Source organism: Rhinoderma darwinii, chromosome 2 (assembly GCF_050947455.1).
Source record: "Rhinoderma darwinii isolate aRhiDar2 chromosome 2, aRhiDar2.hap1, whole genome shotgun sequence".
NCBI classification, from domain to species: Eukaryota; Metazoa; Chordata; class Amphibia; order Anura; family Rhinodermatidae; genus Rhinoderma; species Rhinoderma darwinii.
Window position 1 is genome coordinate 55286030 of NC_134688.1, and position 27707 is coordinate 55313736.

General features: G+C 44.7%; 1 protein-coding gene across 3 annotated transcripts in view; it reads left to right on the forward strand.

Moving 5' to 3' along the window:
* Positions 1 to 9634: 9634 nt before the first annotated feature.
* The window catches only part of NUP58 (nucleoporin 58), a 52152-nt gene continuing 34079 nt past the window's right edge, over positions 9635 to 27707 (forward strand). For 2 of the 3 annotated variants that reach the window (XM_075851657.1, XM_075851658.1), the window contains exons 1-4: positions 9637 to 9897; positions 11204 to 11337; positions 12833 to 12970; positions 15315 to 15431. In XM_075851657.1, coding sequence (XP_075707772.1) covers positions 9791 to 9897; positions 11204 to 11337; positions 12833 to 12970; positions 15315 to 15431 — 496 coding nt within the window. In that variant the 5' untranslated portion in view covers positions 9637 to 9790. Of the gene's footprint in view, positions 9898 to 11203; positions 11338 to 12832; positions 12971 to 15314; positions 15432 to 27707 lie in introns of all 3 variants that reach the window. The other variant, XM_075851656.1, reaches the window with a different exon arrangement.

A 27707-nucleotide genomic window follows, 5' to 3' on the forward strand; every position in this document is an offset into this window, starting at 1 on the left:
AGCAATGACACTCCAGACTATTCTGCGGCGGCGCTGTAACGTCCTGTGTGTACAACAGCGCCACCATGAGTTCACATATGGTACTGTGGCCACTTGTCTGAAAAACAGTCTAATGTTTTACTTCTACCAAATCAGAAGATAAAGGAATCATATTAATGAACAGTTGAGAACATTGTCATACACTTGCCTTTACAATCTTAATCATTTCACTTTTATTTAGTACCATAAGCCTCCAAGAATCACAAACTTGGTTATGTTTTTACATAAGCGGTTTGTAGGACTCTCGGTTCTATTATAGTATTAGGTTATGTTCACACAGAGCGTAAATGTTGCAGATTTTCCGACCGGATTTGTGGGCGGAAAATCTGCAGCGCTTTATAGCAGCAGCAAAGTGGATAAGATTGAACAAATCTCATCCACAACATGCAAAAAAATATCCAGGCGTTACCTGATGTCAGCATTTTAATGAAGATGTACTTGAAATATTCTCATGCTATGCTATTGGCTGAATAAAAAATATTGTCACATTGCCTCCGATTGGTTAACCTCAAGCCTACACCCCTTTTGAATGATATTATTGTAATTGAGTTTGGCAATAAACCCCCAGAGGAGTATTTTGAGCATACCAGCATTGCCTGCGTGTTATTTCTCCTCTCTCGATATATATCGGTATGAAATCTCCTGATTAGGATGCTGGATAAAGTTCCTGGCGTGAGTGTCTGTTGGAAATTTCAGTCTAATATATTTTGAGCCATTAAATTCCACGACAATACCCTTACAGAGCTGCCCGCTTGGCTCAACTTACAAAAGTTAATGATCCCAGACCTGGACCTCTTTGGGTCTCCTTGGAGTCCTTCTTTCTATCCCCATATTCCCAGCCGACACTAATGTCATGAGATGTACGGCTCATTTCCACGAGATCTACATTTACAATCCAAATGGACATACTATGTGTTACTCCTTTGGAGAAAGGTGAGATTTAAGCTGAATTTTTTATTGAAAATTGAAAAAAGTTAAGGAGAGTTCATAACTTATTAAATTGTGGGAGGCCAACTTATTTCTATACACACCTTCTACAAACTGTGCTACAATAGGGGAGGAATTCAGGATTAACCAGATCTTCAAAAATACATATTAAAAAAATACATCTTAAAATCCAGCCCTAGCCATGCAGTCGCATTTTAAAAACATGAGAGAATGGGTCGTTCTAAAAGGCTCACCGAATTCCAGCGCGGTCCTGTAACAGGACGCCACCGTTGTAACAAGTCAGTTTGTGACATTTTTTCCCTCCTAGATATTCTGGGATGAACTGTGATTGGTATTATTGTAAAGTGGAAGCTTTTAGGAGCCGCAGCAACTCAGCCACGAAGTGCAGACCACGTAAAGTTACAGAGCGGCGGAGCCGAGTGCTGAGGGGCATAGTAAGTAAAAGTCGCCAACGCTCTGCTGACTCAACTGCAGAAACCTCCTCTGGTATTAACATCTGCACAAAAACAGGGAGCTTCATAGCATTGGTGTCTCAGTGCACAAAGAGAGGTCCATAAAGTCATGGTTGGATGAGTTTGGTGTGGAAGAACATGACTGGTCCGCACAGAGCCCTGACCTCAAGACCATCCAACACTTTTGGGGTCAACTAGAACGGAGAATGCGAGCCAGGCCCCCTCCTCCAACATCAAATGCTCTTCTGGATGAATGGGCAAAAATTCCCACAGACCCTCTCCAAAATCTTGTAGAAAGCCTTTCCAGAAGAGTGGAAGCTGTTTTATCTGAAAAGGGGAGGACCAACTCCATATTAATGTCTATAGATGTCATATAAGCTCCAGTAGGTGTATTGTGTAGGTGTCACAATACTTTTATCCGTATAGTGTATTAGAAGTTGGATAGGTAAGGGTCCGGGTGCTGAGACCCCCACCGTCACTGAGCACCCTACATCTTTGGCTGTGATTAGCGCTCCCTGTAAGGCTGAAGATGGCTCACACAGATATTCTATGTAAGCCGTCTTGATCACAGCCAAAGGTGCAGGGTGCTCACCTGAGCGAGCCGTTTTAGTGGTGTTGGGAGCACCTGGACCCCCCGATCCAAACTTCTGATATGTCTTTATGACATGGCAAACTTTCCATGAAAGTGCAGATACTCTTTGAGTAAGGGAAGCTGGCGAGTATCCCTTATGGAAAGGACCTTAAAAGTTCTTCACAGGGCCTATAAGGTTCCTGAAAGAATACACAAAATGTATCCTAATGTGCTGCCTACGTGATTTTGTGGCTGCAACTTTTTGGGTTCTGCTTATAATACCTGGCGGGCTTTCCCTGTAGTAAATACTTTCTGGAAATGGATCTGCTCCGCACTGTGCAATACCCTACAAATATCTTTCCATACCACTACAGTAGCTTGTCTGTTTGGAGTGAGACACTCTACCTACCAGGATACATATTGAATGGCAGTCTCCAGATTTGCACTTTGACATGGTTATTTCTTGCGTAAACTGGATAATAATTTTTGAAAAATTAAATGCAATTACCACGGATACCATGGAAAGAAATGGAAAGATTTGGCAGCCTTGGATATCCTCCTCCCATTCTTCTGACATTTTGTACCATATGACTTGGGATTATGGGCTGGTTCTGTGTGACTCTTGCTTTCCTATCACTGGGGCACTTGTCACTTTGACTCCTCTAGCGAAGGTGGAGAGAGATTCACAGCTAATCTGAAAGATTTTTCCCTAGTTTTACCTCCTGACTTCTTTGTATTGTGATCAACCAACATCAATCCGTAGTTATTTGGTTTGTGTTTTATGTTTATTGTTTTTTTCATATGACGTTTTAAGCTACTAAAATATATTGCTTTGTGGTATATTGAGTCAACCACTCTGTGTAGGGGTATGGCTTTTGTGTTATTCCTCTGTAAACTACAGTAAATGACTTTGTAAATAAAATCTTAATCATGATGCACTTGACTGAGTAAGAGTAGTATAGGTTGTGCAATAGAAATACCAAACATTTTCTTCTACAATAAAATCAAATCAGAAAATACACGATTGTCCTCTGTGCAGTTAAAAAAAAATTATTCTAAAATTTTTCATATACATCGTTCTGTGAAAGCTCGGTGGCCACCTGTATGGTCTTCATTAAATTTCCCCCAGTCACCTGCTTAAAATGTATTGTAAATATTTTTAATTAATCTTGTCTGGTTTCCATGGTCCGTTCATTGCCCAGATCACGGACCGCAAAAAAAATAGGACCTGTCATTATACGGTCCGCAATTGTGGTTCGGGCTCATTGAAAACAATGCACATCTTGTGTGTGTGCGGTCCGTGATTGAGGACGGCCCACGGATGACACTCCGCGGCCCGTCCATGCTGTAATCACGGACTGTGCACACCTCTACAGTCATGTGCATGAGGCCTTATTTCTTCCGTTTATTTTGGAACTGTTTTTCTTATTTTTGTATGTCATTTTATTTTGTCTCTTTTTGTATTTTTGTAAGCACTCTTCCTTTTATATGGTTTTCATCTGCGTCTGGGTTTCCGTTGCTCTGCTTGGTCACAGGAGTAGAACATCAAAAATTTCGGAAGCACGGTATCCGTTTTATGGTGGAAACCATCGGCGCCTGACAGAACTCATTGACTGTAATTGGTTATGTTGGGTTTCCAACATGGTTTCCATCATTTTGCCAGGCATAATAGTGCAGCGTCACAAAATCTGTGACGGAGGCCCCTAACGGAACCTGCGATGCAGATGTGAACAGCCCCAATAAGTTTGGTCCTTGTATGCTCTAAAAAATCCATAGCCTTTCATACAGTGGTTAACCCTTTGATTGATGGAGAGCAGTTTGTGTGTTAGGTACCTATCGGCTCAGAAACTCGGTAGTTGGTGGCAGCGAGTTGTGTAACTGGGGTGTGTGGCTGTGTTGGGGTGTTATTTATGGTTATATTGCAACATACATAGAAAAAAAATAACCCCTAGCAGTCGCACTCAGATCACGTGCTGTGAAAGTGTGTACGTGACAATTTCCAACTGCTGATTTAATAGTTCATATGGTACGTCTACTAGTTGTGATGTCACAGTAGCTAACCTGACCGAAGCGCACTTGTGGTGTCACAGGAAATTACCTTACAAAAACACACTTGTGACATCATAGTAGATTACCTGAAGGAATCAAAAATGTGATATCGCAGCAGCTTTCCTGACTGAACCCCACCTATGATGTCACAGCAGCTTAGAGAGTTGTGATGTCACAGCATGTTATCTGTCTGAAACCCACTTCTGATATCACAACAGCTTGCCTCACAGAAACACAGTTGTGATGCCACATAAGTTTACCTGACTAAAACCATTTGTGATGTCACAGTAGTTTACTTGACTCAAAAAGATGTGATGTCACAGCAGCTACTTGGTGGAAACACAGTTGTGATGTTACAGTAGCATCCCTAATTAAAATACACTTGTGATATCACATGAGCTTACCTGACTAAAATACACTTGTATTACACAGTAGCTTAGCCAGGGGAGGCACCAACAACAGAGGGCATGTGTGCAGGAACAGTATATGGGCTCCTTGACTTCCAACTGTTATTTTGATGACAGCGGGTGCCTGCAATAGACCACCTCATTCATGGCTCTAATGAAAATCCCTCGCCACTGTACCAATGCAGCAATAATTGTAAAAGATGGATAGTAAGATTCATAGTTCCTTAAGGTCTTTTTACAAGGGCCAATTATCGGGATTATGAGCGTTAACAGAACGTTCATTCCCGATCAATGCCGTGTGTACACAGGGCAACAATCAGCTAGTTCGTCGGCTGATCGTATCGTGTTGGCAGCACATCTTCCTGACAGGGGCCCCTGTATTGTATTGTATTGTAAATTGTTGCAGATTTTCTGGACGGAAACCGCAGCAAATCTGCCACGTTTGTTCCCAGCCTTAGGCCTCATGCACACGACCGTGTTTTTGCGTCCGCAATTCAACCGCAAATCCACGGGTTAATTGCGGACCCATTCATTTCTATGTGGCCATACCCATTATCCGTGTTTTCACGGCTCTCCGCATGTCCGCACATCCGTGCCGCAGAAACTCCGGACATGTCTTATTATGGGCCGCAAATGCGGTGCGGACATGCCAATAGAAGTCAATGGGCCCGTGGAAATTGCGGATACACCGCCGTGTGTCATCCGCAGTTTGCGGATTTGCGGATCATGTGACCTTCTAAAGGGGGTTTGACCAAGCTTTTGGCATCCTGTTTAAAAGTCCTTTTTTTTTTTTTTTTTTTTCATCCGCATTTTTGCGGATTACATACGGATGAACTGCGGATTACATACGGATGAACTGCGGATGACATTCCACGGAACACGGTCCTGGAATTTGCGGACCAGAAAAACACCATGGTCGTGTGCATGAGGCCTTAGTATATAGAAAGTTGCTTTAATAGTAATTCTCAACTATAATTAGGGAAACTGCTTAATTTGGGAATTGTAACTGTACCATTTTTACAATAAGCATTTTCTCTAACCAGCTCATAGATTGGCATTAAAGGGGTTCTCCAGGAATTTTAAATTGACTGCCTATCCTTTAAGATAGGTTATCAATATCAGATTTATTGGGGATCCCACTCCCGGCAACCCCAGACAGGCTGACTGAAGGGGCCGTGGCGGTGAACGCTGCGGCCTCTTCAATGTTTACGAGGCGCAGCCCCGTACACATCCGTAGCGACTGTGCCTGGTATTGCAGCTCGTCCCATTCACTTGTGACCCTTAGTCTGCTGATCGGCGGGGATGCCGGGAGTCGGACCCCCACCAATATGATATTGATGACCTATAATATGGATAGGCCATCAATATAAAATGCCCAGGGAACCACTTGAAAGTACAATTTTGCTAAAGGGGTATAAGTGGGCAGCACCAATTCTAACATCTACAGCAGAATAGCAGAGACCAAGAGAGTTTACGCTATTGCTCTGAATGAGTTTATCTATGTAGTGAGTGCATACAGCGAAATAGAACTTATACCGATGTATACCAGGCCGACAGATGCCGCAAGCACATACACTTGTCCAAAAGTACAATGCATTCGGAAAGTCTTCAGACCCTTTCAATTTTTTCACATTTTGTTATGTTGATCCCTGTGCTAAAATACAAAAAAAAATTCAAGTTTTCCGTAGTCGTTCTGCACTTAATACCTCATAATGACGAAGTGAAAACAGAATGTCAGTAATCTTTGCTAATTTATTGAAAAGGAAAAACTAAAATATTGCATTGACATAAGTATTCAGACTCTTTACTCAGTTGAACCACCTTTGGCAGCGATAACCTCCAGCCTTCTTGGGTATGATGCCACCAGGTTTGCACACCTGGATTTGGGAATTTTCTGCCATTCTTCCCTGCAGATCCTCTCAAGCTCTGTCAGGTTGGATGGGGACTGTTGGTGGACAGCCATTTTTAGGTCTCTACAGAGATGTTCAATTGGGTTCAAGCCAGGGCTTTGGCTGGGCCACTCAAGGACATTCACAGAGTTGTCCCTAAGCCTCTCCTGTGTTGTCTTGGCTGTTTGCTTAGGATCATTGTCTTGTTGGAAGGTGAACCTTTGGCCCAGTCTGAGGTCCAGAGCACTCTGGATCAGGTTTTTATTAAGAATATTTCTGTACTTTGCTCCATTCATCTTTCCATTACCCTGACCAACCTCCCTGTCCCAGCCGCTGAAAAACACCCCCACAGCATGATGCTGCCACCGCCATGCTTCACTGTAGGGATGCTATTGGGCAGGTGATGAGCAGTCCCTAATTTCCTCCAGACATGACGCTTAGATTTGAGACCAAAAAGTTAAATCTTGGTTTCATCAGACCACAGAATCTTGTTTCTCACAGCCTGAGAGTCCTTTAGGTGCTTTTTTTTTTTTTTACAAACTCCTGATGGGCTTTAATGTATCTCTACTGAGAATAGGCTTTTTTCTGGCCATTCTGCCATAAAGCCCAGATTAAAAGTGCTGGTTGACCTTCTGGAAGTTTCTCCCATCTGCGCACAGAATCTTTGGAGCTCAGCCAGAGCGACCATTAGGTTCTTGGTCACCTCTCTTACCAAGACACTTTTCCCCCGATTGCTTAGTTTGGTGGGGTCACCAGCTCTAGGAAGAGTCCTGATTGTTCCAAACTTCTTCCATTTAAGAATTATGGAGGCCACCGTGCTCTTGGGAACTTTCAGTGCAGCAGAATATTTTGTACCCTTCTCCAGATCTGTGCCTCCACACAATCCTGTCTCTGAGCTCTACACTCAGCTCTTTCCTCCTCCTGGCTCGGTTTTTGCTCTGATATGCATTGTCAGCTGTGAGACCTTATATAGACAGGGGTGTGTCCTTCCAAATCATGTCCAATCAAATGAATTTACCACAGGTGGACTCCAATCAAGGTGTAGAAACATTTCAGAGATGATCTAGAGAAACGGGAGGCCCCAGAGCTAAATTTCAAGTGTCATAGTAAAGGGTCTGAATACTTATATCCATGCGAAATTAGAGTTTTTCATTTTTAATAAATTTGCAAATATTTCTAACATTCTGTATTAATTTTTTCATTACGGGGTATTGAGTGCAGAATGATGGGGAAAATTATTTTAGCACAAGGCCTAAACACAGCAAAATGTGCAAGAAGTGAAAGGGTCTGAAGACTTTCCGAATTCACTGTATGTACTCACTAAATATAAATGTGTGACCTGAGGTCATTTGTCAGCCCTGGATGTTTTTTATATCCGGTCTGCCTCTGCCATACACATTAGATGTGGGCGTACCTGATGATTTTGGTGGGACCGACTGACCATCTAATGTGTAATGCGGCATCTCGACTCTCTCCCAAAGGCAGATGTTGGGAGAGAGAAGGGTCGGGGGCATGTTGAATTTTGATCCTATTGTTCATGAGTAGATAACCTGCTGCCAGAGCTTATCACGTGCACGCTTGGAAGGAATAGCTATCGGTTGAATGAGCGTTCGGTCGACAGATATCTGAAATCCAGCCTTAGACACACAACAAAATATTTCCTTTGGGAAAAAAAACCCCTTGTACATCTCTGTTCACATTGCTGTCAGAGGCCTCCCTGAAAATTTGACGGAAAGAATAGCACGTTGTCAAAATAATAGACATTACGCTGGAACCCAAGAGATCCCATTGTCGGTGCTTATGTGACGTCTGTAACAGGTGGGAGGGGGTTTAGGATGGTCACTGCCCCGCAGAGGAAATTGCGCAGTAAGAACTTCAGACGACACAGGTATAAGAACTTTACTAAAACAGAGGCACAATCTTCACGGTTACAATATTTGGTACATGACCTTGACGGTTTCACTAATAAATAGGCTCTACACTTGTCAGTTTCTGATTTTACTGGTGGGAACGGGACATCGTTTTGGCTAATGGTTCAGTCTCAAGTTAAAATTGTGGTGCAGGGGATCTTTGTTCTATGAACACCACAAATTGGGTATGTATATTGGCACAATGACAAATACTATGATAAATTTAAAAAATTTAAAAACATTTATTTACATAAACTTCACTTACATCATAAAAACATTTAAAAGTGTAATAGAGATACTCTATCCAACAATCTTAAAGAGGCTCTGTCACCACATTATAAGTGTCCTATATTGTACATGATGTGATCGGCGCTGTAATGTAGATAACAGTGGTCCTAGTAATAAAGAGGCTCTGTCACCACATTATAAGTGTCCTATATTGTACATGATGTGATCGGCGCTGTAATGTAGATAACAGTGGTCCTAGTAATAAAGAGGCTCTGTCACCACATTATAAGTGTCCTATATTGTACATGATGTGATCGGCGCTGTAATGTAGATAACAGTGGTCCTAGTAATAAAGAGGCTCTGTCACCACATTATAAGTGGCCTATCTTGTACATGATGTGATCGGCGCTGTAATGTAGATTACAGCAGTGGTTTTTATTTAGAAAAATGATCATTTTTGACGGAGTTATGACCTATATTAGATTTATGCTAATGAGTTTCTCAAATGACAACTGGGCGTGTTTTACTATATGACCAAGTGGGCGTTGTACAGAGGAGTGCATGACGCTGACCAATCAGTGACCAATCAGCGTCATACACTTCTCCCCATTCATGCAATCAGCACATAGCGATCTGTCACTTGCTCACGCATTAACGTTACTGAAGTGTCGGGATTGTGAACAGACATCGCGTCCTGGCTGGAGGTGATGTCTATTTACTGTCAAGACACGTGCCGTAGAACTGTGCCGGGAATTATGGAGCATGTCCTATTTTTCGTATTTTACGGGCCGCGCTCCTATACTTTGCCGTGCTCCTATACTTATACCGGCTGTGCCCGCAGTCATGGGCTGTGATTTCGGGCACGATCGTGTGCATGTTTCCTTACCAAAGGCACTTTGGAAAACGGAAGCTGAAATCTGATTATTTTCTATGGGTAACTACTTCGCTTTACCTTTGCACTACTTTTGATTAATCTCCCCCTATACATTTTGAGAAATGGGATTCCCATTTAGGCTCCAGCAGGATCAGTGAGAAGAGAGCGTCAGTGTGACTGAGAACCGTAGATGAAACTGCTGTTACTACTCGCCGGCGCAGTGTGCATTCCGTCATCACTTCGCGCACACTCAGTAGGTGCGGTAAAAGAGAAAGCAGTCGCTCTGCTAATGACGTCAGAGTCCCGGCAAGTAACGCCGTCGCTAAGCCGTGACGTCATTACTTGGCGCCTGTCTCTCAGGCCCGGGACGCGTTTCTTCTTGGTTTGTTTCCGGTGTGGGTCTTGTACAGTTCCGGGACAGAAATGTCTGGCGGGTTCAGTTTCGGGACGGTGGGAGCCACCACAACCACCCTAAATCCGACAACTGGCACGGCGGCGCCATTTTCCTTTGGAGGAACACCGGCTGCGAGGTGAGAGGAGCCACATCTCAGAAATAACGGTGTCCCTGGCATTTATTGCGTTATTACAGTGCTCACCTGTCCGGTATAATATGTGCTCCGCTGTTACACGGAGACCCGTACAGGAGCTACACGTTATACCATGACACGTTTTAGAACAACTGCTGTGCGACAAAAAGGTCGCACACAAGTCACATGACGTTGGAGCTGCTGCGCCACAGGTCTATGTCACCTGTATCAACGATCACAGTTTAGATTTGATCAGTTGCTATGGGCAACATGTCCTGTTTCTAATGTAAACAGAATAATACATCTGCCCCTGTGTATATATGATCACCACCCTTTAACTTTCTAAATTGTTTTATCCCGAGAGTAAACAGTGAAAGCTCCTTTTGAAAGACAGCAAGCAGAGATTTTGAAAACCATAATGAATTCATGCATAAAGTATATTTAAATTGTATGAAGTTTCATTACACCAAGAACTTACCTTTTAAAATCTATGTTCATATAGCGGTAATCTACGCCAGTACCTGGCTGGTGTAGATGTCACTCCGTGGCGCCCGGACAGCAGCAGATGCATCACCTCCTAATACATTTGTTGCAGCTTTCTCCACCGTGTTTCCTAATAAGACTGGTTTATGAAGCGCCGGCCTTAATAAATACCCCCCAAAGTATATTAGAAAATGCTAGAAGTATTTATTTATGTGGTGATGGAGCTTTATTCACCAGACTCCTGCATAGTCCGTGCTCTGAACCGCTGAGTGATGTAGTTGTGATGAAGGTTTGCGCTAGTGTTAGTCCATGGACACCATTCAAATCAAGTTTTTTTTTTTTTGTTTTTTTTTTCTATCAGTGTGTTTTTGTTCTACTTTCTAAATACTTTTTATTAAAAATAATTTTCATGTTTTGAGATACAGCTGCTTTGTATCCTGTATCCACCCGGCACCACGTGGGCATGTTCTACAGGGAGAACTATGGCACTATGTGGGCACTGGCACTATCAACAGTGGTATTGCGTCACTATCTACATGGACACTGGTGTTTTCAGAGGGTTGGGGCAAAAAACCCTAACGAATAAAATTCATCCATTTTTTTTTAACGTCCATGGACAGTCCGTGCTGTAGTTAGATGGTGAATCGATAATACAGGTGATCTAGGAATACGATTATTGTGCCCGCTCCTCCACTAAAATCGTTTTTCAGTAAAACTAGAAGTACGTTATTCAAAAAGAAAAGGTCCTAATACTGACTAGTATTTATTACCACTGCACAACACTTACCTGTAGCATCAAGTCTGTGTAATGTTCCATCTCTTTCAGTAACACTGGGACGTCAATTGGTTTTGGTGCCTCCGCGGCCCCTACAGCAAGCGCACAACCTACAGCTGGATTATCTGGAAATCTCTTTGGAGCAAAACCTGCCACCGGGTTCACGTTGGGATTGATGAATACAGGTGCCAGTTTTACTGATTTTTGACTTGAAAAGATGCGAGTTCATTTTCTGTTTGTGACATGTAAAGTTTTTGGGACACCACGCGTCGTTTTTTTTTTTTTTGTTATTTTTTTTCCCCCCTCACATTTTTGATAATTTTATATATAACGTTGAACTATTTTCATTGCGTCTTACACGTCCTGTACAGCTTCACTTTACAGCGGTCCTGTGGTAACGATTGCGTGTTGCTTGCTAGATTTTTTTATTTTGTATAGGGACAATATTAATTCTCCCAGTCACCGTAGCAACTAGAATTCTGCCTTGGGGACCTGGTTTTGCTTTCTGCCCTTCATGCATTGTATAGCTGGTGCCAGTGGCGGATTAAGTAGACCATAGGCCCTGGGCTGTTACCCATAGTTGGGCCCCCCTTCTCCACCGCCGCCCTGTAACTATTGTTAACACTTCCTTTTTGTCCAGGCATTAACAAATTGGTGTTACTACTCCCCTTGTCAAAAGTCTGTGTCCCTACATACTGACAGTCTCCAACCATTGCTGACAGTATCGCACCGTGCAGGGACACATCCTCCTGACAAGGGGAATAGTAAGGGTATGTGCACACGACCTCTTTTCAGACGTAAAGGAGGCGTTTTACGCCTGAAAAGACGGCTCCAATACGTCGGCAAACATCTGCCCATTGCCTGCAATGGGTTTTACGATGTTCTGTGCAGACGAGCTGTCATTTTACGCCTCGCTGTCAAAAGACGGCGCGTAAAATTACGCCCGCGTCAAACAAGTGCAGGACACTTCTTGGTACGTTTTTGGAGCAGTTTTTCATTGACTTCAATGAAGAACAGCTCTAAATTACGTCCGTAAAAGACGCCGTGAAAAACGTGAGTACAAGCAAGAGCTGTTTTCACCTGAAAACAGCTCCGTAATTTCAGACGTATTTTGCGTTGTCATGTGCACATACCCTAACACTCATTTGTCTATCAGTCCTGGACTGCACAAAGACTTTGGACTGTTTATAAATACATGGCGGGGGGGGGGGGTAGCTTGCTGTTAATGTTTGCTGAGGAATGTGCCCTGTGCTGTGAATACCGGGCAAATGGAATGGGGGGGGATTTACTACTAGTGGGGCGGAGGACACTGCTGTAACTACCAAGGATAGCATGGATTTATCTGTCTGAGTGCATCACGTCCAATACATGACTTCTTTAGACTGTTTTTACTTGAGCTAAGTTCACACTACGGTTTGTATACGTTTACCTCACTTCCGTCAGAGGAAGAGAAGATCGAGAGATTAAACGGAAAGCAACGGTTCCGATAGAATTACCTTTCGATCCTCTCTTCCTCTGATGGAAGAGGTAAATGTATACAAACCGTAGTGTGAAAGAAGCCTCCGTGTGTAGTGTGAGCATAGATTGTGGATATGTCGATGTGACGTATGTGACAGTGATCACTAAATCCTGAAATCCGTCGACTTAATAATAAATCTTTATTGCTTTTTTTCATCACAGTCCCAACAACAACGTCGACAGCGACCGGCGGCTTTAACTTGAATTTTGGTAAACCTGCAGGATCCGCTACACCTTTCTCTCTGCCTGCTGCAACTACCTCAACCGCAGGATTTTCCCTCTCATCTACCCCAGCAACAGGTAGGAGAGGCCAGGCCTGCTTTATAGCTACTGGAGCATGAATCTTGGGTTTTCAGGGCTGTTGTGGTGATTGCTCTGAAATGACTACATGAATGATATCCAGTACATGGAGAACTTGTCCTCGTTCTTTCTCTCCCCTCCCTAAAAACTTCCACAAGGCTTTGAATGACACCTAGTCCATCTTGTGTTATCCCCCCCCCCCCCCCCCTGTCCTCTGAGGGTGCAGTAGAGCCGAAACTGGACACTACAAGTGGTTCACATGGGGAGAGATCTCGGTGTGTAACCGTTGTTACCCTACCCTCGAGTACGGCTCGTGTTAGGTCTTTATTTCTCCATTTTATTTTGTAACTGTTTTATTTGTTTTTGTGTCTCATTTTTTTTTTATTATTCTGTAAGCACTACCTGGCGATGCATCCCATTTTTCTTTTTAGTTTCCTCCGCTTCCAAAAACCATACGTTTTCTTTAAAAAAAATTCTCGCTGACATAACTCTATGAGGGCTTCGTTTTTGTGGGATATGTTGTCATTTTTATGGTACCATTTAATGTACAATGTTGTGTATTGGGAACTGCAAAGAAAGTCTTTGTCGGGAAAAAACAGTGATTCCTTCATTGTTTTTTGGGTTTCGTTTTTACGGCGTTCACTGTGCAGTAAAATTGACATGTTTAACTTTATTCTGCAGGTCAACTTTACCTTTTTAATAATTTTTCTGTATATATTGCTTTATAAAAAAAACTTTAATTATAACAGTTTTTTCACGTTTTCATTAGTCCTCCGCGGAGACTTGAACAAGTGATCGTTTGATCGCTGGCACAATACTCCGCGCTACCTATTGCAGTGTGTTGTCGTTTTTACTGGCACCTAAGTCATTAATAGGATAAGAAAGATGGCAGACCTGGGGGCCTTCATCAGGCCCCCTAGGCTGCCATGACAACCATCAGCATCACGTTCCATGGGGGGGGGGGGTTGATGTGACGGAGGCCCATTATCTTTCTAATGGATTAAATACCGCGGTTGCTATTGATTCTTGGTATGTGGTGGCAGAGAGTTGGGCATCTGTGGTGTGTGGATTGTGTTTTGTTGTGGGTTTTGCTTATTTTGCAGCCTGAGTGGAAGATGTTTAAGATTGAGTGGAATTCGATTGACAGAATTACACTCACCCACGTCACGAGATCTGAAGGTGAGAAAGTGACAGAGGACATGTTATCTTTCTTTTCACAAGGTCTTGAATGACGCCTGGTCTACCTAGTCTATTCATTATCTCCGTTAGTGCAGTAGAGCAGAAACTGGGCAGGACAAATGCTACTACTGTGGAGGCCATTGTATGTTTGCATCAGGCACTCAAACCCCTTGGCGACAACCAACGTACAGTAATGTAGCTGCCGCCAAGGTGTTAGCGCATTTCAACGTTATTGTACATTGGGGATGATACTGTGCCCGCACCATAACTATCAGGTGTCGTTGTGTTCTACAGCTGACTCTGCTGTAACGCCCGGGATCAGATTTAGGTCCGCTGCACATTATTTTCTGGTACAAAAAACAAACAAACACCTGCCGGGTTAAAATTTTGACTACATCACCTGACAAATGCCTTGAGGGGTGACGTTTTTAAAATTCACAAAACCAAGAATTCGCTCAGTAGGTGGTGGGTCGAACCACGAGTACAACAGCGAATTGCCGAAGGCAAGAAAAAGACCCTATTTCCCGGGTTATCCATATAGCCGGCGTGGGTCTATTGAATAGAATTAATTGATCTGCTCTGTAACCTAACGCATAATAAAAACCTGTAAGGATTCTTTGATGGTATTGTTTTGTACTATAGTGTCCTCTCTGCACTGCAGTCAGATGTTGTACAGTTGCCGTGTTATGCTGTACAATATTGAACCGTGCTTACATCAAGTTATGTCTTAAATCTATTTCAGGGCCTGTTCACATCACCGTTGCCCTTCCGTTGAGGTTTCAGTCGGGTTAACCCCTCAACGGAAAGGCAAACGGAAACCTTAGCTTCCGTTTCCCTCACCGTTGATTATCAATGGTGACGCAAAACTAGCTAATGGTTTCCGTCTGTCACCGTTGTGACGGTTCCGTTGTTCTTGATGGAACCAATAGCGTCAATATTAGGAAAGCTCCAGGACTTCCGGGAACAATTAACTGGGTTTGAACTGCACGATTTAGTACCGAATTTTAAATTAAAGTATATTAGTAAGTGACTTGTTTTTACATAAATATATTAGTGCAATGCAATTTTTGATCCCTGGATAACCCCATTTAATATGTTTTTTTCTTTTGGTAGCAGATGTGAAAGTGATCTGTGTGTTTTTTGTTTTTTTTTCTTTTCTTTGCAGGAACGACTTTTTCTTTGAATTTGATTACGCCTGCTGCTGCTACTGCACCGGCTACTGGTTTGTCACTTGCGGGGCTGACCGCATCGCCATTTCAGAATACAAGCGCAGTATCTTCAGGTAAATGTGATTTGCTTTCTTATGTGGGCACTAACTTTTTAAACAACTTTTCCTAATCTAATAATATACCGAATCTATATTAACTTTGTCATTTACTTACTGTTAAAATTTAGTCTTAACCATGCCAATTCTTCGTAATCTGCTGTCCGCCCCCTGTTGTCAAGCAAAATCTGTCTGTAGTTAAGCAGAGCAGAGGAGACCGACTCAAGGTGTGGGTGTGTGTCTCTTCACAGCCAGCCCATAGAAGTCAATGGAGAGGGTAGGGGGGAATAGGAGGAGGGAGCAGGGAGAGAAAGACAGACACTGCCCATGGAAAACTATGGAGAGGGGAGGGAGGGAGGGAACACAAGGAGGGAGCATGATCATAGAGAGAAAGGAAACACAGGCTGCTTGTAAGTGTTACTGTCTCACCCCAGTGCTGGATTCTCAGCTGCACTGCTCATTACTGCTGTATAATCTCCTCCATGATGCTGCAAATTCTATATATGTGATGTATGGAGATAGGACAGCAGCTCAGAGACAACTGAGAATTCAAGAGGGAGTTCCTCCAGAGGGGAAAACTGCCAAAAAATGTCATTAGCAAGTTATAGGATGGTCAGAAATTCTGTTGTTCCTCATGTACGCACATATGACTGTTTATATTGAAAAGCCAGGTAAATGTAACCTTGCCATGTTCTAACGCGACATAAATATAATTCTGTATAGTTCAACTTGCCACAAATTGCAACATTAATGGAAACATGAGGACGTTCCTGTTTAGCTAATTAAGATTTCATATCACAAAAGTTTTTGTTCAGAGGGTTTCCAGGCACATGACCTTGACAGTCTATCCTTAGTGTGTTATCAGTAGAGATCTGACTACAGGAACCTGTACCATTCAGCAGAAGGGGCTGAGCATGTACCAGACACACTGGCATGGAAGTGAATAACGCTGTTAGGGGCCGCGGTCCCTGTTTACTGCAGCTCACTTGTCATAAATGTTTTGTAGACTGGAACAGGAACGGCAGAGAGCGGGGGATTTAAAGGACGGGTGTCACGGGAAAAAAAATTTTTAGATCAATTTGACTTTAGTGTGTTGTTAAACATTTTTTTATTTATTTGTGTGTTTGTGTTTTACTTTTTTTTTAATTTTTTCACTTTTTCTTCCCTATGGGGGCTGCCATTTTTTTTTCATTTCTGTATGTGTCGATTAACGACACATTCAGACATGGAATACGGCAGCTCCAGTCCCATAGTGAATGCGAACGGGGCCCGTTCCATCCACTATGCTGTACGCCGTCTATGTGGGAACGGCGCATGCGCCGCTCCCACACAGTCCAAATTGAACTGTACGACGTCCGGCGCCATTTTCCTGTGGACCGGAAGTCGCGGCCGGACAGTAAGATTACTACTTCCGGTCGCGGCTTCCGGACTTGTGCACTTGGAGCGGCGGTAGCAGACGGAGCGGACGGACCGGAGGGAGCGGCGGCGACTGGAGCAGGTAAGTTATTTCTGTGTATGTAAGTGTTTTACTGTGTGTTTACTACTGTATGTAAACCTACTACACTGTGTGTTAGCTCAAAAAATGGCGACACACAGTGTAGGAGGTTTGACCGTTCAATCCCCTCGTTTCTCCCGACACTAGCCAGGATAAAGGAGGGGGGGTTCTGAGAGCTCACTAGAGCGAGTGAGTTTTCTCAAATTTTGCAGCATAAAGCAATGTGGTTGCTTTACCACATGCAATGCTGCAATTTTGGGAATTGCTCCATCTAGTGACCAGTGCTGGGAAATATTATAAATTAGAATCTAATTTATAATATTTCCTGACTTGTGAAAAAAATTAGAACAATGTCTAATCACCTATACACTAATTGTTTAACTAAAAAAAAAAAATACATTTTTTTTCTAGCGACACATTCCCTTTAATAATAGCTCTGTTGTACTGCAGTAGACCCAGATAAGGAAAGATATTACCACTATACACCTAGATAAGGCTCTGTAGGCATGTCTCCTGTCAACTCTCTGCAGGAGGGGGCTGTATGCCGTCACTTCCATGGACTCTAATAGTCTGACATTTCTCTGTTAATTGACTCTCATTAAATTTTGCTGTCAAAGCGCACACACCGAGATGTGCAGTCCAGTCTGTGGATACATTACAGGGAAGAATTGGGTCTCCCAAGATGGCAACACCAGGAATGTATGTTTAAAAAAATAATGAAACCAAAATGTAATACAGGATACATTCCCTTTATAAGGAGTATTCTTATCTCCACAGGATATACCTTAAATATCTAATAGATCCTGGGACCCGCACCTATCTTAACAGCTGGGGCTCCATGACACCCATCTAATCCTTGTGTCGATGCTCTGTGGCCACTTATTATGAGGCTTTCGGAAGTACGAAAAAGCAGAGCTCGCTCCGAATACTGATCCTGTTTTATTTGAAAGCTACGTTTTTGGGCTTTAATATGACACCAACATCTCAGCTCCATCCCTTATGTTCTAGTCACAGCACTAGTATGCTGCATAAGTACCTGGTAGTGAAAGGGTTGAAGGTTGAGTGAGGGGGGAGGGGTCATGAGTGTGAAAACCGGGACCTCCACTGATGTCCTACAGCAATACCATCTGGAGGGAGTAGTAAAGGTTTGTGACTTGAATGAAAGGCTTAAGATGACATGAATGAGTGCAGCATAAGGCTACATTCACACGACCGTAAAAAACATCCGTGCGATGGACGTTTTCTTAACGGCCGTCACAAGGCTGTTTTCAGAACAATGATGTTCTATGGGTGTATTCACATGTAGGGATGCATCAAAAATCTCAATACCATTTCGATTCTGTGCGGGGCCAAACTGTTTGATACCGCCGATTTATTTATTTCGATACTGAGCTGTGTGGCATCATCTACAGGGTCGGCTGTGTGGCATCATCTACAGGGTCGGCTGTGTGGCATCATCTACAGGGTCGGCTGTGTGGCATCATCTACAGGGTCGGCTGTGTGGCATCATCTACAGTGTCGACTGTGTGGCATCATCTACAGGGTCGGCTGTGTAGCCTCCTCTCCTCCATCGGGGCTGTAAATGGTGTCTAGGTGAACATGTGACCTTCCTTTGGGTGTTTTCAGGGGGTTGGGACAAAAAAAGCCTGACAAATGAAATTCATCCTTTTTTTTTTTTTCAACGGCCATGAAAAATGGATGCAGTACGACCATTAAAAGCGGACAGACTGACTGGAAATGGATGACAATTTAGAGACACTGATGCAAAACTGCCTTGAAAAACTGACAGATGATAAATTTTTAATGGCCATTTTTTTTCACTGGTGTGAATGAAGCCTTAGGCCCTATTCACACGACAGGGTTTCCCGGCTGTGTGACGGCCGTTCAAAAAACGTCTGTCACACAGCCGCAATGGGAACTATCGGGCTATTCACACGAACAATTTTTTGATGGAATGGGACATGCAATATTTTCGGCCGTTCTTCTGGCCACTCGGCTCCCATAGAAGTCTATGGGGCTGGGTAATACACGGCCATCACTCGAATGTGTTCCGAGTGACAGCCGTGTCACTCACACTGTGAGGAGGAGGGTATTTTTTGCTCCCTGTAGGAGTGGAATCCCTAATACCTGGCCACCGCTTCGGCAACGCTGTGGCCGGGGGTTGGGGATTCCGCTCCAGGAGAAGTCCCTGACTTAACTGTTTATATACGGACACAGTGACGTCAGGGACTTCTGAAGCGGAATCTCCGGCACTGTGGCCGGTTTTTCCGCTCCAGGAGAAGTCCCTGACTTCACTGTCCATATATGGACATTGAAGTCAGGGACTTCTGCTCCTTTAACGGACCCTACAGTGACGCTGTCTACAGAAAGGTAGGGTGGGTGGCCATCTATGGGGGGTGCTATGTAAAACGGTGCTGTGTGGCGTAACCTACAGGGGGTGCTGTGTGGCGTTACCTACAGAGGGGGGTGCTTTGCGGCGTTACCTACAAGGGGGGGGGGGCTGTGTGGCGTTACCTACAAGGGGGGGGGGGGCTGTGTGGCGTTACCTACAGAGGGGGCAGTGTGGCGTTACCTACGGGGGGGGGGCTGTGTGGCGTTACCTACAGGAGGGGGGGGGGGGCTGTGTGGCGTTACCTACAGGAGGGGGGGGGGGCTGTGTGGCGTTACCTACAGGGGGGGGGGCTGTGTGGCGTTACCTACAAAGGGGGGGGGGGCTGTGTGGCGTTACCTACAAGGGGGGGGGGGGGCTGTGTGGCGTTACCTACAAAGGGGGGGGGCTGTGTGGCGTTACCTACAAGGGGGGGGGGGGCTGTGTGGCGTTACCTACAGAGGGGGCAGTGTGGCGTTACCTACAGGGGGTGCTGTGTGGCGTTACCTCCAGGGGGGGCTGTGGCGTTACCTACGGGGGGGGGGGGGCTGTGTGGCGTTACCTACAGGAGGGGGGGGGGGCTGTGTGGCGTTACCTACAGGGGGGGGGGGGGTGCTGTGTGGCGTTACCTACAGGGGGGGGGGGCTGTGTGGCGTTACCTACAGGGGGGGGGGGGGCTGTGTGGCGTTACCTACAGGGGGGGGGCTGTGTGGCACTACCTAGAAGGGGGGGGGGGGGGGCTGTGTGGCACTACCTAGAAGGGGGGGGGGGGGCTGTGTGGCACTACCTAGAAGGGGGGGGGGCTGTGTGGCACTACCTAGAAGGGGGGGGGGGCTGTGTGGCACTACCTAGAAGGGGGGGGGCTGTGTGGCACTACCTAGAAGGGGGGGGGGCTGTGTGGCACTACCTAGAAGGGGGGGGGGGGGCTGTGTGGCACTACCTAGAAGGGGGGGGGCTGTGTGGCACTACCTAGAAGGGGGGGGGGCTGTGTGGCACTACCTAGAAGGGGGGGGGGGGCTGTGTGGCACTACCTAGAAGGGGGGGGGGCTGTGTGGCACTACCTAGAGGGGGGGGGGGCTGTGTGGCACTACCTAGAGGGGGGGGGGGGGCTGTGTGGCACTACCTAGAGGGGGGGGGGGGCTGTGTGGCACTACCTACAGGGGAGGGGGGGCCTGTGTGGCACTACCTCCAAGGGGGCGGGGGCTGTGGCAGGTTCTACAGATGGCAGTGTGTGGCATTCTCTACAGAGGGAAATGTGTGGCATTCTCTACAGAGGGAAATGTGTGGCAAAAAATTTACAAATGAAATTCATCCGTTAAAACGAACAGGGGAAAAAACGGGTCAAAATCTGCCCTTTAAAAACGGGAACACGGCCCGGAACGGAAACTGAACTAATGCAAAACGGCAGGTTTTATCGGCCGACGCTCGGACCCTATCGTGTGAATAGAGCCTTAGTGACTGAGTAGAGGGTGCAGCCAATGAGCCGTCATATCACAGACGACAGACACGTCCGTGCGGTCAATGTAGAGACAGTTGACAGTTGTAGCAGGAAGAGGCGAGACCAAGACTAGTAAAGACAACCTTGCGAGGCGTGAAGTATTGGAATAGCGTTAATGTGATATTACTGTAAGTTCCAGGACTGAGATCAGTAATAGATTATATGTGTTAGTCACTGACTAGAGTTATGGTTAAGAAATGGGGACATTATCTACTAGAGCTGAGATCGCCCCCCACCATTTATTTAAAAAAAAAAATAATAATAATAATAATTGTGGTCCACGTTTAAAGAGAACCTTTCACCTCCCCATACATGTGCAGCGTGTAATGGTCAGGGCTGAACAAGCCCTGGGGCACTTTACTTTTTATTTTTTCTACCTCCCTCCTTTATTTAGATATCAGTGCCGTTATATTTGGCGGCCAATATTTAAATAACCCCCTGAACTGTCAACGGGGCGTGTACTGGCAAGGGGGTTTGTTACTATGGCTGTGACACTGTCCAATCAGATATGGACAGAGCGAGGCTAGAGAACGTGATCTTGAAAGCTGAAGAGCGAGTGTGCGCAGTCTTCTACCGAACTGGCAAGGGGGCGTGTCACTGCTACGGACAGAGTAGGAGCTGGGGAGAGTGTGCGCGCTCTCATCTCTTCAGTGAGAGACCAGTCTTGTACATTGTCTGCCGAACTGGCAACGGGGCGTGTCTCTGCTACGGACAGTGCAAGCGCTCCCCAGCTCTAACTCTGTCCGTAGCAGTGACACGACCCCTTGCCAGTTCGGCAGAAGACTGCGCACACTCTCCAGCTTTCAAGATCTCTCTCTCACTCTCACTCTCACACACACACACACACACACACACACACACACACACACACACACACACACACACACACACACGCACGCGCCCCATTCATCGTACAGGGGGTTATTTTAAATAGCGGGCGTCAAATATAACGGCACCAATATCTGTATAACGGAGGAAGATAGAAAAAAATGTTAAGTGCCCCAGGGTTTGTGCAGCCCCCCCATTACATGCTGCACATGTATGGGGAGGTGAAAGGTTCTCATTAAAGGTGTTTTTCCATCCCAACTCTGACAGCTACGGCATATCTCTAGAATGGGGACCCCTGTCCTACCTTCTGCTGCTGTTTTCTCAACCCCCATATAAGTGAATGGATGTTACAGAAACCGCGTAGCACAGCAAGCTTTGTTTGCGGATCTCGGTAGCTACATAAAGGGAATACCTCTTTAACTACAGATGGTTGAAAGCGATTCAGAAATGGAGAGACATATTAAACATCGAGAAAAGAGAAAGCATTACATTTCAAATGTTTGCAGTTAAATATTTAGGTGTGAAATTTGACCGACTGACGTACATTTGTAATGTACTGCCCAAAACGGGTAAATCTGGAGTGTATGCAAGTAGCCAATAATGATGTCGCCACTAGGCCCTGGAGCAAGGAATCGGGCAATGAATGCAAATGGTGCCATGAATGATCCCCCCCCCCCCCCCAACTTCAATAATGTGTAGTGGTTTATCTCACTGCCAGTATACCTAATAATAGTACTAGTAACATTAATAGATGGGGGCATATAGTGTATCCGCATGTGATGGCCATGATACCCTCTCTGGGTACACTAGTCTATTCCATCAAACAAACATCACTTGACATGTATGAAGGACAGACACGTTGTGTTGGACGAAATTCACATGAACGTGTGCGTTTTGCGCACGCACAAAAACGCAGCGTTTTTTGCTCGTTGCAGTACCGTGTGTCATCACTGTTGGGTGCGTAGCTGCGTGATTTTCACGCATATGGCATCTTTATGACATGCGGTTTTGAGGTTTAGAAAATGAAATGAAGGAGGTGGTTTTATTTTTCCCTTCATTTCTTGAACAACTGTTGAGCGAATCACGCGCTGCACACGGAAGTGCGTCCGTGTGCTGCGCGTGATTTTCACGCACCCATTGACTTCAATGGTTGCGCGATGCACAAAAAACACTAAAGTATAGACATGCTGTGAGTTTCAGGCAGGGGTTTAGGGCCAGTTCACACGTTGTGCAAATACTGCGGATTTTCCGCAATGGAATTAGTTGCGGAAAATCTGCAGCATAACACAGTAGCAGCAAAGTGGATGAGAGAGAAAAAAGAAAACTCATCCACGCTGCGTAAATAGTGAGTGGAAAAACGCTCAAATTGACCTGCGGTGCAGAGTTTTATTCCACAGCATGTTTAATTGTATTTGCGCAAACGCTGCTTATTTGTTACGGGTTTTCTCCATTTGAATTCAATGGGAGGTGAAATCCACAACAAATAGCAGTTGTTGCGTTTTTTTGCAGCAAAAAAAACGCAACTCAGACGAAAAAAATAATCTTCTACTTGCGCAGAAAGTCTTTCTTCCTCCAGTCCGGCCTCCTGGGATGATTATTAATCCCATGTGATCACTGCAGCCAATCAGGTTGTCGCGGCAGTCACATGGGATGAAACATCAACCCAGTAGGCCGGCCTGGATGATGTCACAGGGCCAGCCTCCTGGCATGACGCTTCATCCCATGTGACCTCCGCGGAAGTCAATCACAAGCTGCAGCGGTCTCATAGCATAAAACGTCATAGTGAATGCTCAGCAGTTTTCCGCAGCTCACATTCCGGGCGAAAAACGGCTTCACAATTTGGTGCTGTTTTTTTGCCCAGAATTCCAAATGGCCGCTGGGGCGGATACCAGATACAGCGGCCTGGTACCAAATGATCCACGGCTCGGTAGTTGGGGAATACTGCTCTAGAGAACATTCTCTTCCCAAGATAGGAGCAGACCATTCTTTAATTTTGTTACCTTGTGGCAACCAGCCCTGGGTCATGGGGAGCAGTTTGTGTGAGAAGGGACTATGGGGACCGCTCCGTCCACTCTATTCTCCACCTCATTCACATGAACATATGTCTTATCCGTGTTCTGTCCGTTTTAACAACTAACAGCACACTAACCCATAGCAGTCAATTGGGCTATTCACACATCTGTTTATTTATTTTTTTAATGAACCCTGTGTCTGTTTGCGAGAAACTCACAGCATGTCCTATCAAGTTTTGTGGACCATGTTTGCCCATTAACCCCTTAGTGACCAGCCCATTTTAGGCCCTAATGACCACGCTATTTTATTTGTTTTTCTATAGTCGCATTCAAAGAGCTATAACTTTTTTATTTTTTCGTCTACATAGCTGTATGAGGACTTGTTTTTTGCAGGATTAGTTGTACTTTTTAATAGCACTATTTTAGGGTACATAAAAATTTTTATTAACGTTTGTTTCACTTTTTTTGGGGGGGATTATAAAAAAAAACTGAAATTCCGCCATTGTTCTATGCGTTTTTAAATTGACGCCGTTCACTATGCGACGTAAATAACATGTTACCTTTATTCTATGGGTCGGTACGATTACGGCGATACCACATATGTAGAGGTTTTTCATGTTTTACGACTTTTGCACAATAAAAACACTTTTGAACTAAAATTATTTGCTTTTGCATCGTCGCTTTCCAAGAGACGTAACTTTTTTATTTTTCCATCAATGTAGTGATTTTTTGGGCTTGTTTTCTGCGGGACGAGACGTAGTTTTGATTGGTACTGTTTTGGGGTGCATGGGACTTATTGATTCATTTTTATTATGACTTTTTTGGGGGGGCAATGGAAAAAAATTGCAATTTAGCCATTGTTTTTTGCGTTTTTTTTTTTTACGGTGTTCACCTTGTGGTTTAAATGACATAATAACTATATTAATGGAGTCATTACGGTCGCGGCGATACCACATATGTGTACTTTTATTTTATTTTTTTACACTTTTACCAAATAAAACCACTTTTTATGGAAAAAAATGGTTTTATTTATTTTTTTACTGTAATTTTTATTAATCTTTATTTCACATTAATTACTTATTTCATTAGTCCCACTAGGGGACTTTACTGTGCGATCTTCAGATCGCTGCTATAATGCTTTGGTATACTTCGTGTACCAGCACATTATTGCCTGTCAGTGTAAATCTGACAGGCAATCTATTAGGACGTGCCTCCGGCATATGTCCAGGGCAGACCTGGGGGCTTTTATCAAGCCCCCAGCTGCCATGACACCCCATCGGAGACCCGCGATTGCATTTGCGTGCCGCCGATGGGTGACAGGGGGAGCCGCACTCCCTCTGTAAACAAGTTAAATGCCGCGGACGCTATTGACGGCGGCATTTAACAGGTTAAATGGCCGCGATCTAAGTAAACGGGAGACCCGTGCAGGACTTAGACTAGGCTCACGTGAAAAGGCGTCAGCCGAGCCTAAGGCCCCTTAGTGACGAACGTGAAAAGGCGTATTGGTGGTCACTAAGGGGTTAAAGTCTAAGGGTGCGAGGAAAAAAAAACTAAAACCATAGCGCACACGGATGAGATTGCTGTCCTGTCTGTTTTTCTCTGATCAGTTTCTAAGTAATGCAAAGAAAAAAAGAAAAGTGAAACCAGGAAGTTCTTGCAGAAGAGCAAAAAGAATGACACATGCATGAAAGACGGCCTGTAAATCGGGCACGCTTGTGTGAATATGGCCTTACATGGACAATGCTGGAGCGTGAACGGCTATGCAAAATTATCCCCTTCTCTGCCCTAGAAGGTCAGGGGGGCAGACAAAGGGTTCATCCCACAATTCGACTATTTTCCCAAAACCACAGTGCCCTTATAACTTGTGATAATAGACCCCCCCCCCATGCTGAAATAAACTTAGGCCTTATTCACACGGACTCATGTACTTCAAAGGGGCCGTTCACAAGACCGTTGTTTTAACACAGCGTGTGAAGGGTCCGTGGAAAAATAGGACATGTCCTTTTTTTTGTGCTTCACGCATCCCTCCATAGACTCTAGTCTACGGGGGCTGCGTGATCACACGTCCTGCAGGGGTGCAGCACGGAGGTGAAAAATGGTAGTTTTTCACGTCTGAGCTTTGCTATGTCGGTGTGAATCTAGCCGTACTTTGAGCTTCTCTTCTGTTTTTTCAACCCTTGTCCCTCGTTCCTGCGGTTTTTTTTTTCAAGCGCAAACAGAGGACGGTCCTGCTGCTTATCCGCATTACTGACTATTCGGTCTGTAAGACTACACTACACTATTGAATATATATGGTGAATTTGGAGACCTTTCACCAAAGGTAAATTGTCGCTTTATGTACTCCACTTCAATTAGAAAATGAATCACTGGGGTAGGACTAGAGTTTAGATAAAATACAACTTTTACTAATGTCTTATTAAAAAGTGAGCAGACATACGCGCACTAATGAAGACGTTTCACAACGCATATATTTCCCCCTATTGCAGGGACAGTCAATACAATTATTCAGTTTTTTTTTTTGTTTTGATAAACTGTTTCAATCAATGGATACAGTTATGCAAATAACCCTTAGATTGGTTCACAGGGTATATACAATGCTCCAAAATATTATCCAAAAATAAAAGGCAGGTATTTTACCCGGTCACTCAAACTTAGGTATTGATGTTTCTGGGGTTATGTAGTACAGCAGGGTCCGTGCTATTCTCCAATGTGGGGACTGGGAAAAATTCATCAGGGTAGATATGGCCAAGTGGCGGCTCAACAAAATATGCTGCAGCAGCGCAAAATGTAATTGTCCGGTTCTGCAGTGAAAGATAATCTTTACAGCACATGTTCCCAAAGTGCTGGAATGAACGCCCGTGTTGGCGTCTGACATCATCCAAGAATACACTAAACATATGCAAAACTATAAATCTGCATGCCCGGCTTTTTTCTTTTGATTTCATTGGTGCTACTAGTAGATGTGCTTTGGTGCACGCTCAGCTGCAGCTGTGATACCTCCGAGTAGTGCTTGCTGAATCCCAGGAAGTGTGACTTTCTAAGGCGGGGGGACGCCTGGGTCATCCAATGCTGAAAATCTGGTGCGTTTTGGTATCACAACCAAGACTGATTATCCAACCAAAACCACTCAATTAGTCCAAATCGCGCTTCTCGCTTTTCCAAATGCATCTGCTTCATGCGACTCCTATTCCCAGAGAAGACAGCCGACAAATTAATACCCCTTCAGTCAGGAGTCAGGACTCTTCGTCAACCTTGGCCCTTTTTACTCCATATCTGTATATGTGGCCTGGACAAAATGGCGTCCATAGATGGGGTTTAGTTTGCTCAATTCCACTACAGACCCTTGCAGATGGTCATTCTATCCAGTTGAGACAAGTCACCAAGATTCTTTGACGCTCCTTTCATCTGTCAGGGCTGCTTCACCGTTCTCTGTCTTGGGGGCTCCACTCTCCCATCATTGTCAAGGGTTGCTCCTTCTTTCTGGTTCATTGACTGGTCCTCATCACAGATACTAGTCTTGAGGGTGGGGTTGGAGTATTCCTCCATCACACAGTTCAAAGTCGATGGAACACAGTAAGGGATTACCCATCAACATACTGGATCTCAGAGCAAGCTTTCTCAGTGCATTATAGAGATAGCGAAGATCACAATCCCTCACTATAGGGATTAATCCATGAGAAATCCTCCGCACTTTGTCAAAAGAAATTAATCACTGGAGTATTTGAAGACATAACTTTTACTATAAATAGATCTTCAGGCCCCATGCACACGACCATAAAAACACCCGTAATTACGGGCCCATAGACTTCTATTGGCCACGGGTACCTTCCCGTCTGCTTACGGGAAGGTGCCCAGGACGTTGAAAAATATAGAACATGTCCTATTTCAGGCCGTAATTACGGCACTGGCAGGCCCATAGAAGTCTATGGGCTCCCGTAATTACGGGTAGCTACGTGTGTGCACCCGTACTTATGGGAGTGTTGCTACGCATGGTACTCACTGTCCAGCGGTAGTCACTGTCCAGGGTGCTGAAAGAGTTAAACGATCAGTGCTGGATAGAGAGAAGGGGCTGCACTGATCGACAGTAACTTTC